The sequence below is a fragment of the Corvus moneduloides genome, chromosome 4 (assembly GCF_009650955.1).
Source record: "Corvus moneduloides isolate bCorMon1 chromosome 4, bCorMon1.pri, whole genome shotgun sequence".
NCBI classification, from domain to species: Eukaryota; Metazoa; Chordata; class Aves; order Passeriformes; family Corvidae; genus Corvus; species Corvus moneduloides.
The window spans coordinates 13,230,748-13,249,388 of record NC_045479.1 but is presented as its reverse complement, the minus strand read 5'-3'; the positions used below and the strand labels follow the sequence as shown (position 1 = coordinate 13,249,388).

The 18,641-nt window shown below is 43.2% G+C and overlaps 1 protein-coding gene across 1 annotated transcript in view; it reads right to left on the bottom strand.

The window, feature by feature from the left end:
* The window catches only part of GYS2 (glycogen synthase 2), a 43,572-nt gene extending 32,733 nt beyond the window's left edge, over positions 1–10,839 (bottom strand). The window contains exons 1-2 of the mRNA XM_032107331.1: positions 10,314–10,839; positions 1,742–1,923 (exon numbers count right to left, since the gene is read on the bottom strand). Coding sequence (XP_031963222.1) covers positions 1,742–1,923; positions 10,314–10,434 — 303 coding nt within the window. The 5' untranslated portion in view covers positions 10,435–10,839. The remainder of the gene's footprint in view (positions 1–1,741; positions 1,924–10,313) is intronic.
* Between the last annotated feature and the right edge of the window lie 7,802 nt (positions 10,840–18,641).

The window sequence follows — 18,641 nt, the reverse complement described above, 5'->3', positions numbered from 1 at the left end:
TTGAAAACAAATGAGATAAAAACTCTTGGCCTATTTTCACAGAAAGCACAAGGCGTAAAAAAAGACAGGATTGTTCCTTTTCACTCCTCATGTATTTATTTCAGACTGTCCAGATTTGCTATTCAGGAAAATGAGGTTAAAAAGCAGGGAACCCAGACTTCATCTAAATATGTGGTCAGGTTGTGGCAAGGAACATACCTGACCTGAGAAGTTTGGAAGCATTCCTAGGCCCCCCAGTTTAAAACCATCCATTGTGATGCATAAGCAAAATCCAGACATAAATGTTAATAGGATAAGTGCAGCTCCTGGAAACTAGAGCGTCATTATTGGAGATCAAAGCTATATTTGACGTCCCTGGGACAGATTTGCTGCTGTATATGAATACTCCAGCAGCACAATGCACATGTTGGGCTGGCAGAGGTGGCTGATTAAATGGGATTTCTTGCTGGAATAACATAAAGCATTGCAATCAATCTGCCCCACAAGACTTCAGCTGTTTTCCAGACAAAGGAGTGTTGCACAGCTTGCAGAGGCAACATGGGAAACTTGATCAATCACCTATGAAAATCTGATGAAAATAAGAAATGGCAGATTGGACCTTTCAGTTTGAGCCTGAACAATACAAGCATCATGTCAGTGTCCCCAGCAGACACTTTCCTAGCTGTGGCACATACTCATCCAACAAAAACCATCTGCATAACAGGGCACTAGATCCTAAGAACAGGATCTAAGAACTGCTCTTACAAAGGAGACAACACAGTGCCAGTGCCACAGCTGGTGGCAGCCCAAGAACTTTAGGAATCTCTACACTGAAGTGTGTCAGTCCCCCCAGCAACAGGAAGTATGCTTCCTTGCTTCTGCCTCTCAGTGCTCTCCACCTCTGTTCAGCACACATTATGAGCAGACAATTTTTCCTCCTGCAAACTGGCATCTCTGAGGGGCTCAACACTGAGCCAGAGTGCAGGTGAGTTCTACATCTCTGATGAGGGCTTCAAGAAAGGAGGTCAAATTTAGCACGAGTTACCTTCCACCCATTTTCAGCCAAAGCTGCTTGCAGCTTAATAACTGCCCATCAACACAACAGGTTCCATTTCTTTTAGCAGATAATCTTTATAGGAAGAAGTTTATTCCTATTTTATTGTTGGAGAAACTGAGTCTCAGAAAGGCTATGAGATCACACAGAAAACACTGGTTAAAATCATGTTGGAAAGGGAGATGAATCCACTCCCTGTGTTGTAGTTTAACCTCTCTTCCCAGGGAACTGACAGCTGGTTGCACTGAGCTGAGGAAGTGGATTCTTTGTCAGGTGGGTGCTTTTCTCAAGTTCCTTTCTGGCTTTCAGCTCAATATTATGATACATAAGAAAAATTGAGAGCTACTGGAATGCTCTTCTCACTCCCATGCAAGAATGTGAAATGTAAGGGCTCAGTCAAAGTAAGGTCATATTATATCTACTAAAATCTCACCGTGCTTAGAGACCAGATAAATAACTCATTAATCCAATTAAGCAGCCTTGCAGATAAATGACTGTTAAAACCCATAATTGGATGAACTGGTTCTTCCTCAAAAATAACCTTTAATGAATTGACTCTGCTGTTCTAACAGTGGATTCCGAGCCTTTCCCATTGTGACATTGACCAGGACTGCTGTGTCAAGTGGAACGACAAGAGCATTAACCCAAACTTTAATCTCCTCAGAGTCAGATTTGTTGCCCTGGGAAGCAGCAGCACATCTGATTTACCTGACACCCTTGGCTTTTCATGGTGTCCATTGCCTTCTTAATTGCAGGGTTTGGAGGCTCACAGAATTCCACCTGAGTCTTCACATTCTGCTCAAAATAGGGGCCAATCAGGAAATAGTTTTCGCCCCATTCATCTGCTGTAGTTTTGGCTTTTGTCTGGATCACAGTGTAAATGCCTCCCACTGCAAAAGAAGATCACAAAGAACAGAAAGTAAAAAGGGCCACAAGCCACAAATCTCTGTACTAAGCTCCACCCCACCTGTGGATCAGATACACTGCTGGTTAAATCCCTTCACATACAGAGATTTTAAGTGAAATGCAGACTCAATCAAATAAACAGAAGTTCAGTCTCTTAAATGGTGTCAAAGCTTCACTGTTCAGTTGAGGGACTAAAACCCTGGGCCTCATACTTCCACTCTCCCATGTCTGACCTTGATTCTGCTGCATCCCAAGCACAGCCGTCTGCTTTTGTTTTATTGCTGCAGTTACAATTTTCAAACATATTTTTCATCATGTGGTAAGGACTGAGCTTGTTTGACACAAATCACTAAGAGAAGTTGAGGAACTGATGGATTTCACTGACTATAAAAATGGGTTTAAACCAATATCCTCAAAGCATAAGGAGACTTGTTCCATCATCAGTCTTGAAGAGCTGTTAAAGTTGGAATGACTGTAGCCTACACTGACAGTATAAATGTCTGTAGCACCTTTCACCAAAATATTGTCTGCTTTAAAAACAAATGCAGCATTCAAATAATGCATAAAGAGAATACAGCACATCCCCTGCCAAGTCAGTACAGATCTATCTAGTCTTGCACATGGTGTGCAAGAGTCCCTTAGCTGCTCTTCCTCACAGTTTTCCACAGCCAGCCCCGGAATTCATGCATTGGCAGGGCAAACCTCCCTTTGCCACAGTCCCCAGGGTGCCAGGCAGTGGACATTGCACCACCACCAACTCAGAAGAACAACAGTGCCTGCTGGAATCCAGCAAGGGGGAGGGATGGCAAGGGAAAAGAAAACCCAAAGGCAAGCAGCTGCTGCACACCAGAGAGAGTGAGCGTAGCTCCAGCGTGGTGGGGAAGAGGAAGCACAACAGGTACAAAGAGCAAAAGAAACACTAGGGAAGGGATTGGTGTTCATTTCTTCCTCCACTGAATGTTGAAGCTTTGGAAATCCTTGGCAGCACTCCAGGCAAGGAGGCAGTGCTACATCTTCCTGCAGTGACATCAAAATTACCTATGGAGTCAGCACTGAGAGCTGCCAGGGTCTGAGAGCTGGCACTCCAGGCTCACCCTTTTAAAGCTATTGGGATATCCAGAGCGGCCAATGCACCACATCCAATTGAATTAAAAACATTGAGAAGTTACCTAATTCTCCTTAAAAAATCTGCCACCACTAGGTACAATATGGCAGCTGAAGTTGCTCAGCACTTTGGGAGATTAGTTCCCAGATTAATTAAACTGTATCCCCTGACAACTACAGAAAGCCTTCTGCAAAGCCTGGTGTCTTGCAGCCCTGAGGAGCTGAATGGAGCTACAGTTTTAATTATGCTCCTAGAAAATAAATTGTTCACTTAGATTCTTTTTCTCTACAAATATCCCATTTGTTTTGAATGCTGGAAGGATCCCTAGTCTTAATATTTTCATGTCTCAGGATTCTAGGTATTTACAAAGAAAAAAAAAAATGCAGTTCCAATCTACCAGCTTGCTAAGTAGAATTAGTACAATAAATTATAACCCTGAATAATTCAAGACCTAAGAAGACAAGAATCTTACAGATGTCTGTTCCTAAATCAAGCTCTAGGTTCAAGAGTTTCACATCATGTAGACATGGAACTGCAGAAGGAAACCTATGCATAAGACTATTATTCTCCCCTTCAGCAGGACAAGGAATTCATTTACAGTCATCGTATTCTTTCATGGCTGCTTTGGACAGGGATTTAGAGAAATCTTAGATAAATAACACTGTATTTTCCCTCCAAGTTCCTCTGCTCACAAGCTGAGAGAGTCTATTTGAATAGCTTGGATTCAGATAAACATAAAATTTTAATTACATGAAACAACTCAGGACATTCAACCTATAAAGCAATAGTTACGATGATACATCTGTTTTTATGGGGTGGTAAATTCATCATAGGAGCATAAGGGGCTTCAATCCAACATGGATAAATATGAGGCTTGGTAGAAATCTTAGTCATGAAACTGACTGGTTTGAATTGGCAGGGATACAGAGCTCAGAATGAGGAAGATTTTAGTGCAAAGCAGCCTGGTGATCCAGGGAAAAGCAAAAATATGACTTGCAAGATGAAAGACACTAAATAACATGATAAAGTATATGCCTAGAGTGAAGCAAAGCTCCTTCCCCCATCACAGGAGCATGGATCAGCCTCTTCCATACTGCAAGGGGTTCAACACTGGGATTGGCAACGTAGCTGAGTTTCCACAGCCACGGATTTGAAGAGGAAGCTACAGCTCACAGGCTGGGTAGAGCCTGGACCTTTGTTTTGCACAGCCAACAGCTGAGTATTTCTTTCCACAGGGTTATCCTTAGGACCCCTGTGTGCCCTATAGGGCCAAAGATGTATGGAAGGCCTCTTATGGGGGAAAGAATGGAGAGTGTGCTGTGCTCTGCTGGCGTAATCTGCGGCACAGCAAGGTAAAAAAACAAATCAGGGCACTGATTTGCCTGAAATGTAATGATAAAATCCAAAGAGTACATTTTACAGGCTGTAAAAACTCCTTAGAAGCTAACTGTGATAAAAGCAGTCTTACCTGGCCCCCAAACTGGCTTTTGTCTTCCCTGTTACTGTGGCAATATGACTCACAAAACATGTCTGTGCATAAGCTTTAATTGACAGCGGAGGGAAACTGCAAGTGAAACTATGTATGTGGGAAGTGTTGGGTATAACTTAAAAAAGACATCTTGAGAAGAACAGAGCAATGTCTAGAATAATGTATTGACTTTGGAAATTACACTTCTCCATAGCAAGCTCAAGGAACACATTATACATCTTTAAGAGATAGCTTCTATATGCTCAGTTGCTTTGAATTCCCTGGAAATATCTGTGCCAGTAAGCAAAACATTACATATCCTACTGAGTAACAGAGTAGGGGTTTACATATTCACCTCACAGAATTCTCAAATTGCTTCAACCCTCTTTTTCTTCTCTAATACAATGTTTTAAGGCCATACTAGAAACAGAAAACCTTTCCAAACAAGAGGGATGTACCGAAATGTTGCAAGTTTCTCTATGCTGCCTCTGAAGTTCTGTACTTTGAAACAGGCTTAAAACAAACAAGAAATGACAAAATGAGAAAGAGAGAATCAGCAGAGATCAGAACAAGAGAATTGGTTTGGAGCCTCACAAACATGGGGAATTAGCAGTAAAATGTTGATACAGGGATAGTGTTCTGATCTTCAACAAAATGCTTTATTCAAATATATTAAGTTTTAGTCATTTTAAAACATCCTTGAAAGAAAAATATTTCCATTATTTCTTTTTAAAACGTGATTTTAACCTTTCCACCAATAAATGAAATCAAGTTTAGAAGGAAATAAACAACAAATTTTTTCCCCATTTATTTCCTTTCTATTCTTCCTCTTTTTTTTTTTTTTTTTAAGGGAAAAATTAAACTGGCACAGAAAGGGGAACTAAGATGTTTGGGAAAGAAGGATTTTTTTAATTTAAGGCATGTTTGACCTCTTTTTAGTGACCTCTCCAAAAAATAGAAGATGAAACCAAAATACTTTCTCAGAAAATATTCCATAGAATTATTTAAAAAGTCTGAACGTTTTTATCTACGTTACCACTACTATGAATTTGTCTAAAGGAGTTCTCTGCATCACTCCAGCATTTTCTTCTTTCCTTGTTTCAAGTCCTCCTGCATTATTTCTTTTGTGTATTTAAAATCCAAGCAGCAATTAGAGCTTGTCCTCCCACCCACCTCACACTGCAGAAGGACAGAGGGAAGGAGCAGCAGAAACCAAAAATGAGGGAGAGAAATAGGAAGTGAACTATGGAAGTGAGACAGAGGTAAGTGGAGATTGTCACTGTTCAGAGTCCTTTCCCACACACCTTTGCTACACAGAGAGAGGATCAGGATGACTCCAGGGCTCTGCAGCTTCTTTGTTATGTCCTGAGCAGGCCACTCTGAAGGCACTAAAGCTTCCCAGAGAACCATGACAGCCACAGGATCCATGGGAGCAGTGTGAGCCCAGGCTCAGGATTCAAACTGACTTCACTGCCACAATCACTCATTACAACAACTGTTTCACCCTTCTCCTCAGAATGTGTCTCTGATCTGCACAGGTGTGATGAAAGTTGGGATTGAACTTATTTTTTCCTAACTTTTGATTGGAATCTTATTGATTGATTGATTGCCCGTTGAGGTACCTTTAATAAAATCAGGCAGTAAAACATGGCAGGTGAAAAACAACCAGCATCTTCAGCTGGCAGATATTTTTCATGTGGTTTTTGGGCTGTGTTTGTGGCCAGGACTCCTCAGAAGATAGATCTCCACATTCTTTGAAATTCTGACATTCCAAACATATTCTGAAATAATATTGAACCGCTGAAATTTATGACAGATGTCCACAATTGAGAAGCTATTTCTGTGTGCATCATGCCCAGTGCACAGGATTTCACTTGGAATTGATTTGACATTGATATTCCACCCCACTCTATAAATGCACAGAGCTCTGAGGCTGTGCTTATGCCAAGTTTATGCCAGCACATCCCCACTCCTCAAAGGGTGTTACTTCAGCTGTGTCACTAATTACAGCAATCACCTTCCCCCAAGGAACTTTCATCATGGGAAGATGTTGAACACAGAGGAGGTAAAATGATGGTCCCACTGACCTCAGTGGATTCAGGACTGAATTTCCAAAAATCCAGTTTTTCACCAGAGGAACTGTACTGAGATCTCTGCTCCAGGGAGAGCTGAACCAAGTTTTGTTTTTAGCACAGTCTTCATTCCAATGGGGATGGAAAAAAAATATTTGAGATTCATCTACCAATGACTCTTGAGCTAAGCTGTTCACAGCTGAATGATGATACAAGCTGGCTGTTTGCCCAGCATTTTTAAGCATTCTTCTATTTTCTCTCTAAAAGCTGTGAGTGGTACAGCAGGGGATACTAATCTAAATATCACTGGAATTATTTTCAAGACATCTTTCCAGAGAAAAGAGCAGATCTTGAACATTCTCAACCCTTCTCACTAATGTGTCAGAAAACCCACCAGAGAGAAACCCAACCCAGGCACTAAATCTTCATAGCTTGGTAGCCACTTTTTTGTACTCCTGTACTTAAAGCTTTTATTGATCTTCATGCTGTGGAGGAAAGAAAGCAGTTCCTTTTTTTCCACAGATACATGACCAGACCTGGCTTTACTGGAGCATGATGGCCAGGAGAGAAAGGAAGAGGTAAAAATGCTGATCTCCCCCACTATTACCACCAGGTTTGTGGCACTGCAGTGCACTGGGAGCCTTCACTGCTTACATTTTCCCCCTTCTGCCACAGAAACTGTAGATCCACCTCACATAGGGTTATGCCCACCAGTGAAAAGGCAACTAAAGTGAGGGAAATCTCACAAAACAAACTACACATTTCTCATTTCTTTGGCAGAGGACTTTCAATGCCAGAGGATTTCAATATTGTGTTTGGTTTAGGTGGCAAGTTCCCTCTCATGTGACTTGAGGGAAGGGTAAGGCAGAGTGACACTGGCAGATGAGCCTTTTTTATTTCCCATTCTCTCCTACAGCTACCTTATCTTTGCTTGCTGCAGACAGAGAAGAGGAAGAAGAGCAGTAACTGAGAGGCCAATGTTTTCCATGTCAGAAGTTGTAACTTAGCACAGGCTGCAGCCAGGACAGAAAATCCAAAAAGGAAACATGGAGAAGTAGAAAGCTCTGCCTTATTAGAGCATGTGTTAAATGATCTATATTTAAAACAAAAAGAGAGACAACTTCCCTGTTCCAGCTGTTGACAAAGAAGAGATGAGACTCTGGAAATAATGGATACTTGTAGATCTCTGAGCCCTCAGTTCATACAACCATCCTGTTCTTGCCACAGCTGCACCTCATGCCTCAGTACCAACCAGCACCATCAGGGAAATCCCAGGGAATGCTTGCTCCCCGTGAGCAGCCTGGCACGTGAAGACCCTCTCCCACTACAGAATCACATATTCTCCAATTTGTAGGACCCCCTCACCATCCTCTGGCTCTGAAGAGGTTCAGCTCAGCACCTGCAGAGGTCATTGGTTACAGGGGTGGCTATCCACCTGTGAGCTCTGCTATCACCTTCCTCACAGGAAAGAAGACAATTCAGCCTGATTGTCAGTGCCACAAGAGAAATGGAGGAACTACTAAGAAGCAGCACTGGCCAAGGAGGAAATGTACCCAAGCACCTGGTGATGCACACAAAATTAACACAAAGGCTGGGGCTCGCTCCTGTGGGCAGCAGCAGCTTTACACCACCTCGGCAGTGCAGACCAACTTCAGGCTGAGCTACTCTGACCTTTGCATTGCCAGAAAGGAAGAAAGAGACCGTCATATTAAATGCTCAAAATTAGCTTGTCAGGCAATAAATCCAGCTAATGCTTATCTTGCCTTCTATGTTAGGAACATATACAGCAGCACAAACACTAAAACATGCAGCAGAACTAAATCTCTGTGTGGCCAGCTTACTTCATCAAATAAACAACTCCTCCTGCTAAAGGAGGTAGGAAATATACAGTACAAGGTATTATTTCCTAAGCTTATATATCTTCTGTGATGACTCTCGTGTATTTTGCTGGCTACTCTCTCTCACAGTGCCCTAACATTTTCCCAGAACTGTTTACAAAAGTTAGGTCACCAGGGGACAGTTCTCACCACGTGACTTAGACATCCAATTGCCTGGAAGATACAGAAAAAAAACTCCCAAACCCTCAGTATCAAGAATTTACCAGAAAAATAGGCTGAAACAGGCTTATAAAAGGGGTTTTGCAAAGATGCTTCTAGTCGAGGTTGGTTAATGGAAACTTTGCACAAGGTCAGATTCTAATGAAAATTGTTTTCCATGCCATGTTCTTTCAGCCCTGTTTGAATATATGGGCTTGGAAAGTGGCGTAAGTAAAGGCACCTGATTTTTAAACATACTGAATAAAATTGACTTATATTAATATTAATTCTCTCATAAAATGTGTGAATAGTAAATTTTAGCTGTGTCGGTTGATTTGGCTCCAGTGAAGTCAACCAGAGCTCTAGGGAAGATTAAATGATTCACTCGATTTTGTACCTGCACAGGTAGAATCTAATGGGTTACCTTTTCTTAAATGTCTTGTGTGATATCTACAACCACTGGGTCCAGATGACTCAGAAAACACATGTACTGTGGAGTTCAGAGAATTTAGTGAGAACTCCTGAATTTCCTAGATTTCTGCTGCCATCTGCTTGCCAGAGCCTTACTTATCATGCACACTGCAAAAGTGAATGCTGCATGCTCCAAGTTCTGGCTTTAGCAAATTAACTCTAAAAGCTTCACTGAAGCTACTGAAAAATAAGCCCCCAGGGATTCAAAGTGCCAAAGCTACTCTGTCCCACTTCTGGGTATTGATAGGGCTCACCACCCGAAAAAGAGCAATGTAAACCAGCAGAAATTGTCACAGAACAGGAATTCCAGTTTCCCCATGGTGATAAACTCCAGCACTGCCTGTTCCTCTCATACACATTTCCCCTTCAAAGTTAAATTCCTAACAGACTACAGATCCCCTCTCCTGATTAATCTCGGTGTATCTGCCAGGACAATAACACACATGAAGTCAATCATTTACTCATACTAACACTAACTCGCTCTTGTGTTGAAAATGGACCCTTGCAGAACTACACCTACCTGAAAGGGGATTATTTGATGGGTGAATTAGAAATGGAGGAAGGATTTTTGCCCAGCAAGCAGCGTGCCCATTGCCTGACCAGCTGCAACCAATGAACAAATGAAGCCCCTGTCTGGCACCACTTGTGTTTGCAAAGACCAGCCCAAAGGAGCTTCAGCTGGCACACAAAGGCTGCTGGTCATTGACTCCTGGGTTTTGTTCAGTGGCTGTAACACAGCTCTATTTATTTGTACCTCTTCCAAGCCTGCCCTCCTCTCCACACTGCTCTAGAAGGCTGAGGGGGGACTGCTAAACTGCTCTGTATCTGATCTCTGTTGTACAGCTCATTTCCATGCATCACATTCCCAAGTGAATTTGCATGGAAGGCAGAACATAAATATGTACAAAGAAATATAAATAAATCAATCAATAAATAAATATGTATCTGCACACTCAGACTTATCACTTAGATGTTCAAACCCCCTCTCCCTGGTGGTGGAACACAAAAAGACACAGCAGCATCCTGGCTCTGCCCATCCCACACAAGTCCAGGTAGGTGCAGCCCACACTCAGCATGCACGATTACACACATACACTTCTTCTAATCCAGCAGCTCTGCAGCCCTCTCCAATCTCCCTGTTAATGCCTTTCTTCTCCAACTCTTCATCCTTCCCTCCACTCCTGAGAAAACAGCAATACTAACCCCCAAGTGTGGTACAAACCTTTGTTGGTAACTTCCCAAGAAATTTCAAAGAGTAACAAATCCTCCACGGGCAGGTCTTCATCCTCCCACTGAGGAAGCCCGTTCAGAGATGTCATGGACAGGGATCTTGCCAGTGGCATTTTCTTCAGCCCTTGAGTGCTCACCACACAGGCCACAGCAGTCAGCAAAGGTCCAGGTCCCGTGGCAGTGCTCTGCAGTTCTGGTTAGAGCAGTCTGCCCGTGTGCTGGGATCCCAGGAGAAAATTATTCAGATAGCTGGGAGCTAATGGGTTTAAACTGTCTGACCACCAGCATTAAATTGGCTCAGTGAAATCCTCAGGGCTTGAGAAGCAGCTGCTGGGAGAGGTAAGAATTTAAGACTGACCTGAGAAAGGTCTTGACTGTTTTGGGGCCAGAGCTCTTTCTTTTTCTTCTCTCAGAGGGAGGTAAAAAAATGGGTTTGAGCTCCTGAGTCAGAGCATTCAGTATCCAGCAGCACCTCAGGGACAGTTGACACTGGACGGTTGTAAATTCAGCACCGCCCTGAGCAAACTCCACCAGGGAGGACACTTGGAGTTCAGCACCTGATTTGAGTCCAGCCCCTGAGTCCTCCCCTCGAGACACACCCTTCCCTTGCACCAGTGGAGCTTCCCTACCTGCTGGCCATCCACAAAGGGGTTAGAATACACTCATTGGACACGATGTCTTTTGGGTTCCTTGCCAGGTTAAACGCTGTGTCCTCTTCTTCTCCAGTTCAGCAGTCTGTAAGCCCCAGTTTACCTCATCTCCTGCCTCCACAATTATCTCCAGCTCTGTTCCCAGGACTCTGCACCAGCTGTTGGCTGCTTTAGCAGCTCTGCAGCCCTGCCAGCTTTTACAGAGCTAAAAAGGCTTTACCCCTGTCTTGGCATGCACTCTGCCCCTCCTTGCAGTCCTGTCCCTGATTTTCCACCTGCTGTCCTTTGTTCTATGCCTCAGCTCTTCCCTGGCCTCTGGGCCCATGTCCTCCACCCAGGGAGCTTAGTGAGTACTAAGTAAGGGCACAGCATGCCCCTGTCTTCTCCAGCACAGAGCTGGGATGCTGCAAGCAGCAAACACACATCTGCAGAGATGCTGATCCCTAACTCACAGCCTGAGATCCCCAAAGCTTCCCAGAGCAGCTGCTTGCTTGCTAGATGCTTATGTTACACATCTGGTTGAGAAGCCAGTGAGTCTGGAACAGCTGTGCAAGCTGAATCCCATGCTGAGCTTAGAGCACAACCTGCCCAAACCCCCCAGTTCAGCAGGGAGCAAATCTCCAGGTGAGATCCAGGATGTCTCTGGCACTGTGGAGAATTACACTGCACCAGAAGGCATAGAGGGAAAGGCTCTGAGCTCACCTAAGGTAAAACAAGGCCAAGACAATTGGTTCAGGAGACAGGCAGCCCATCTGCATAGGAGTCTCTTAGACATAATACATAATGCATGGCACATCTGAGCCTCCCTTAATGACTAACTATTCCCCAAAAAGACTTGCTCTTCCACTTCCACAGCCTGTGCCCTCTCTGCATGCATGGCAGTCAGACCCATCCCTGAGCTGGTGGATACAGCTCACTGAAAAAACCTAAGGGTACAGAAAACTTGTTTGCAGAGTTGAGAACTTGAGCTGTCTCAGAAAAGAGCCTGGTAAGAGGCCAGGGAAAGATTCAAGGGTTTATGGGCTGAGTGTCATTTTGTCTCAATGGTTTGAGTTGCCCTATTTACCAGTTCATGAAAAAAAAAGGCCTGGCCAAAATCATTATTTTTGGAGCAGCTGTGGCTTTTACTACCTGGAGTAGGTAGGAAACCAGATCATCCCAAAGCTAAAAAATCATGTTATTTAAAAGAAAAACCAGTAATATATTAGGGCTCACTTCATTTCTGAACATCAAATCTGCCCAAGTCACACTTTCATACTTTTCCTGGGACATTCACGCTGAGGGTGAGGCTTAAAGCTGCCAGGTGCACAAAGGCCATCTCAGGTGAGGAGTGGAGAACAGAGAACAAAGCAGCTGACAAGTCCATCCTCACCCCACAGGTTTTCCTCACCCTGTGCAAATAATTACACGGCAAAACTTCTCATTTTAAAGGAGACAGGGGGTGCAGTGAGCCCCCAACACCCCTCACTGACCACACCGAGTGTGATCACCTTCACTGTGAGTAATGCCAGGAGCTGCAGCACTCCAGAGGGAATCCTGACAGATTTGTGGTTGTGTGGGCCCCATTCCCCACTGCTGGCTGGGTACCACTGTGCTCTGCAGGTCTTCAAACAGCTCTCAAGGTGCTTAAATCAAAACTGTTCACATCAGTTACCTCTCCAGGGACCACAGAATCACAGAATGGTTTGGGTTGGAAGAGACCTTAAGATCATCAATTTCCATCACCCTTGCCATGGGCAGGGACACCTTCCACTATCCCAGCTTGCTCAGAGCCCCATCCAACCTGGCCTTGGACACTGCCAGGGATGGGGCAGCCACAGCTGCTCTGGGCAACCTGTGCCAGGGCCTTTCATCTTGAAGCCACCACCCCTTGTCCTGTCACTCCAGGCCATTGTAAAAAGTCCCTTTCCAGCTCTCTTGTAGCATCCCTTCAGGCTGTAATGAAGTCACCCCAGAGCCTCCTCCAGCCTGAACATCCCCAGTTCTCTCAGCCTTTCATCATAGGAGAAGCGTTCCATCCCTCTAAAGAAAACCTCTAGGTGATGCCAGATAACCAGTGGCACTGGTTCACTGACATACCACTGTCCCTAAGCATTCAAAAGCCTGAAAAACATGTAAATAATTTTACAACAATGAAGTTGTAACAGCAAAATTTTCAAGCTCCTTACACAGTCTGTGGTTTTCAGGCTCTTGAGTGTCATGTTTTTCCAGCTTCTGTTTGTAATAAGATGAAAATTCTTCTACTTTTTGAATTTGACAAAAGAATATATAATTCCCTAAACCTTGGCAAATGAGTTAGAAAGAATGGTCAGATACCATGAGATAATTTCACAGGCACTGTCAATGCCATCCTTGGGTGAACCTGGGAGTAACTCACCTTTGGCAGCTTGGAGATAATGGAGGTTTAACTGATAAAAAGTGCTCAACGGCACAGTGAACACCAGCACTCCTTTGTATCCTGAGCACAGCTCATTTTATCCAATCTGCATGTCTTAAAGAAGGTTGGGTTTTGGTTTTTTTTCACACAATGCCATCCCAAAGTCCTGCTTTTCTATTATTAGCAAGAAAAAAAAATGTGAATTTTCCAGAAAGGGCAAGCTCCAACAGATAGTCCAGAAACTTTCATCCCTGCAAATGTTCTTAACTGCTAGAGGGCAAAGGGCCCTATTCGTTATATTTATGGCCTGCAAGGATTAACTGTGGGATATATGGGGTGCAGCTGGAGTTACCTGGGTTTAGGGCCATAAAGGAGGTTGTGTGTGTTGCTCTGCACATATAGTAAGAGAAAATAAAAGCTCTTCAGAAGAAAAGCTATATTCTGACATGAAGAAGGGCATTAATTTAGCTGTCCTCCATGTGAAGTGCAGTAAGGTGCAAGTGCTGAAAGGGATGCTCTCCTGACACTAGAACAATGTGTCATTTTTGTCATAGAGGCAGGGAAAGGTTGTGACTATGATTATGCAGTTCACTCCTTTTTCACCAAACAGAGACCAGCTGCTGAAGTGGGGAGATGGAAACATACCAGAAAGGCTAGTTTTTAAAATATAACACTGATTAAAATATTTCCCAGAAATCTGGAAACCAGTGAGACCGGTTTTGAGTCCAGCCTAGCTTCTCATATAGTTCTTATCACAAACTATACAAATGCCCTTTGGTAATGCATTATTCATTGTGTTGCAATTCTGCCAGACACCAGTTGTTACCGAACCAAATTCTTTTTCAGCCCACAGAAGTGAAATAATCTTGTTTGCAAGAATACTGGGCCAAAAGAAGACTAAGTTCGCAAGGTCTTTGAACAGAAATGTACAAAGTGTGTATTGTTTTTCCCAAATTTCCTAGAGTTCTCTGCAGAGAGCAATTCAGGAACAATGCTGTGCATTCTGCCTACCTAAATCTCATTTGCAACTGTTACCTCTAGGATGTTGTCTTGTCTGCACACTTTGATCCAATTCCTATTTGGGGAGAGCAAAGTTTTCTGCAAAAAACTCAGTACATCACTCCAAGAAGTGAGTTGTGGATGTTGTCTTCACACCACAGTCCTTCCAGCAGAACCACTCCAGACAACCTTTTTTCTTGGAATATCAACCTCAGTCTCCCTGGCTGCAAGTGAGAAGGTGCCTGTAAAGAAAGAAGCACTCCACATGTGTGGAAGTTTATGAGGAAAGACCTATCTAGGACTGGCTTGCTCTGAACAGAACTGTGCTTCCAAGGTTTGCCTAAATTAACTGTGGGAAAACAATCAGGCATGGATGTTAAAAATGCTTGTAGCTATTGAGCCAAATTTGAGAGGAGGACAGGACAGAGGTTTGTAGGGTTTGTAGCAGTCAGTGATGCACACACACTGTACTTGTGATACAGAGCAGTAGGTGGCACTGACGGTATTCGCATGAGTTCTCCAGTGTCGCTGTCGTTCTGTCATTGCAGAGTTTAGGGAAGATCAGGGAGGGGCCCAGACGTGCTCTAGGGCCAGCCCTCCTTCCCCGGCCTGGCAGCAAGCTCACCTCATTCCAGCTGTGAAGTGACGGCCGTCACTCCTGCCCTGTGCAAGGTCAACAAATGCTCCAAAGCTCCCACGAGTGGAGAATTTTCCTTCCAGTTAGAGGACAGCCATGTTCAGTAATCCTGTGAAATGGCCAGGAGGGAGAAGGGGCTACAAAACATTTGAGGAGACACAATGGATTTTTCTCAGTGACACCTGGTATGTTTTGTCCCAAATTAGGAATTTGGGAGTGCATGGACTCCAGGAGACACCAAACAAAAGACATTCCCATCAGCTGGTCTGAGAGGCTTACATTCCCAGCTCTGCAGAATGTTTCAGCCTCTGCTGTTTCATCCAGAAGTGACAATAAGAATTAGACATCCTGCGAGTACCAGCTTGCCATGGGCAAGTTTAAGGTTAGTCTTTTTGGAGTTGGCTTTGGAAAATCATGCCAGAGTAGCTTGGCCACTAAGAGAGATCTGCAACTTGGATAAGCATCAGAATGCCACCATCCTATTTAAAGTTTAAAATAAATGCTGTGATTAGCAGGGATCCTTCTGAGGGACAGGACTGCTCAAAAAAAGCTGTGCTACAATTCATGTATGCCATGATTCCCGTGTGAGCAGAGATTTGGGAATGTTCCCTTTTGACCCCAGGCACCTGGAGTGATCTCCTGACAAAGGAAGGACATACAGCTCACATGCTCTGAGAGGGAGCAGTGTCCCTTTCTGTATCTCCAGAGAGGAACTAGGCTTCAGAGACTGAAAAAATCCCACTAATTCTACTGGCAAATAAATGTACAGCCACATGGCACATGCAAAAAACTTCGGAGAGGCACCAGGATTTCCTATATGATGCCTGATATGGCTCTAACTTGAAAAAGTAAAATGTAAGACTAATCCAGTGTTTTGCCTCTTTTCTACTGTTCAGTGCCATGCCCTTGCCTATAATTCAGACTCATGTACAAAGACACAAACATTTTCATAGATATACACACACATATTTGCTTTGGTAATTTGTTTTCTGAGCTCAGCACAGTGTTTGTGTCATATTTAGCATGGGAATTTGTCAGTATGTTGGTGTAACTTGTGGTATTTTCTCCTTAACTAAACGTTGCAATCATGGAGAGATCGAAGCCTCACTTGCTTAATATCATAAAATCACAGAATGGAACAGAGCTTAAAGATCATCCAGGTTCCACCCCCTGCCATGGCAGGGACACCTTCCACTGTCCCAGGTTGCTCAGAGCCCCATCCAGCCTGGCCTTGGACACTGCCAGGGATGGGGCAGCCACAGCTTCTCTGGGCAACCTGTGCCAGGGCCTCCCCACCCTCACAGGGAACAATTTCTTCCTCATATCCAATCTAAACCTGCTCTCTGACATTGTGAAACCATTCCATTCCCCCTTATCCTGCCACTATTTGCTCTTGTAACTATACTCTCCGGAAGTTTCTGGTTTTGTCCTGAGTCCTTTGCTTACAATAGGTCTTTTTCCTTTCTGTTACATCAAAGTCAACTCTTTTCAGATTTGCTTTTTGTTGTGATTTTTGGGGTTTGGTTTTTTTGTTTTTTTTTTTTTTTTTTGGTTTTTGGTTTTTTTTTTTTTTTGTTGGGTTGAGGTTTTTTTCCCTGTTAAAAGACACAGGCTAGGTGTGACTTCTTAGTATCTTTCTTATCTGGTATGACCTTGGAAGAATTGTTGCCAGGGCTGGCAGCAAGTGGCCACTACATGATTTTACCTCTCTGGTTGCAAAGGTTTCCATGCTTTGAAAGACTATGCTGCAGACAGAGGTGCAGTGCTGAAAGAGGCATTTCCATTCATTCAGCTATGGAAGTATAGTGAGGATTTTATAAAAAATAGATTATGCCATGATAACCCTTCAGATTAACATACTGAAATGTAACCCCATTCAACAAAGCACTTAAGCATAAATCCTACTCTGTGGAATAGACGCACTTGAGCTAAGGTCAGTGTGCTCTTAACTTCTATTCTGCCTCTTTGAGAGCCCCTCTACTGACCTGAATGCCCTTGAAGCATATAAAAAAAAGATATTTCTGCTTATTCTTCTGTCTTTTATCTTTAACAAACCAAATCAACCAAACAAAACCCTACAGTGTGCAGAATCAAACCAGTACAAAAGTAATTTTTAAATTATTTATTTCCTTCTGCACAGCAATTTGCTATGGGAAAAACAAACTCAGTAAAATGAACTGAAGTTCAACACATACTTTTCTAGACTGATCTTCAGTCAGAGTATCAGAGACTCCTCTACTGTCATATGTGGGTAGGAAAATGAGTTTGATATGGTTCTTAGACATGCCTGATTCCCAGTGATACTGGGAGAGTATTGCAGTATCTACTACTGGTGGAGACTGCTGAGTGAACAGAGACTTTGGAAATCATTGTATTTCTGTCTTATTGCCCAAAATACAGAACTAGCATCACAGAGAAAACAATATCTCAAGCAAAATGGTTTTTTTGCTTCCCTTTGTATATTCATTTAGCGTATCTCACAGAGCAAGAATTATCAAAATTCCCTTCCAGAAATCAGTATTGCTAGGAATCCACCTTTGTGCTATTTTGACAAATTTTCTGGATTTTTAACCTCAGGTATTAAATATGTAAACACACCTAAATAACGTTGGAGAGCTATTAAAGAGAAGACCATAGAGAAGAAAGTATTTACTCAGAAATCTTACTTTGCATAGCCACTGCCTGGTCCTTGTTGCTTATGGTTGCAGGTAAATTATTCATTTCAGATACTGAACAAATCCAGCCCTCCCAAGCCCGACCTCTCCAACAGACTATTCTAAAGTTAATTATTTCCACAACTCCCTTGCTGGCACAGAATAACAACTCACACAGCAATGGTATCTCAGGAGCAGTTTATAAAAATGTAGTACACCACAGGGACTGGTGTGGATTTTAGGAACGCCCTGCCTAATGTAGTCTGAAAGGCTTTGGAAGTTTTGTCTTGCATAAGGCTGGATACACACACATGCATTAGGGGAGAAGTGTTTATAGAAGAAAGAAATGCCCAAAATTAGGCATTGCCCTGGAGGCCACAGGAGCACAATGTAAGGACCTGGCTCCTAAATATTTCTGGGCTACTGGTCACACTGACATCAGGGAGTTCAGCATCTACATTCCACTGAGAGTTTGTGGCTTAATTGTTCTGACTTACACCTGTAAATCAAGGGAAATAGCATTTCTCTGCAGCACAAGGCTAACACGAAGTGTGTAAACACAAAGATAACAGGAACTCTGTGAGCAACTGAAGTCACCTACTTACCATAAACCACAGTTCTAATTCAGCTGGTATGAAAGTCACATAAGCACTAAAAGTCTTCAAAATACATTTATAAAACATTTTCATCCTCTGCAGCTGTTTTCTTTTTAACACTGTCTCACTGTTCAAACCTGCCTTCAATTCCCTGCCCCAATTTTATCCTTTGACTAATACAAAAGTACATGGTTTAACACTAAAAGTCAGTAAAATCCCTTGTGCCTCTGTTGTCTGTCAACATCTACATTTGCAGGGTAGTCACACCAGATTTCTATTCTGCAGCTAGTATTTGTGCACCTGCAAAGGCAAGGGGGTCCAGAGCCTTATGGCAATTAAAATACCATTACTGATCTTACCCTGTGTGAGTGAGCAGAGCAAGCTGTCCTCAGTGTTCTGAAGCATTT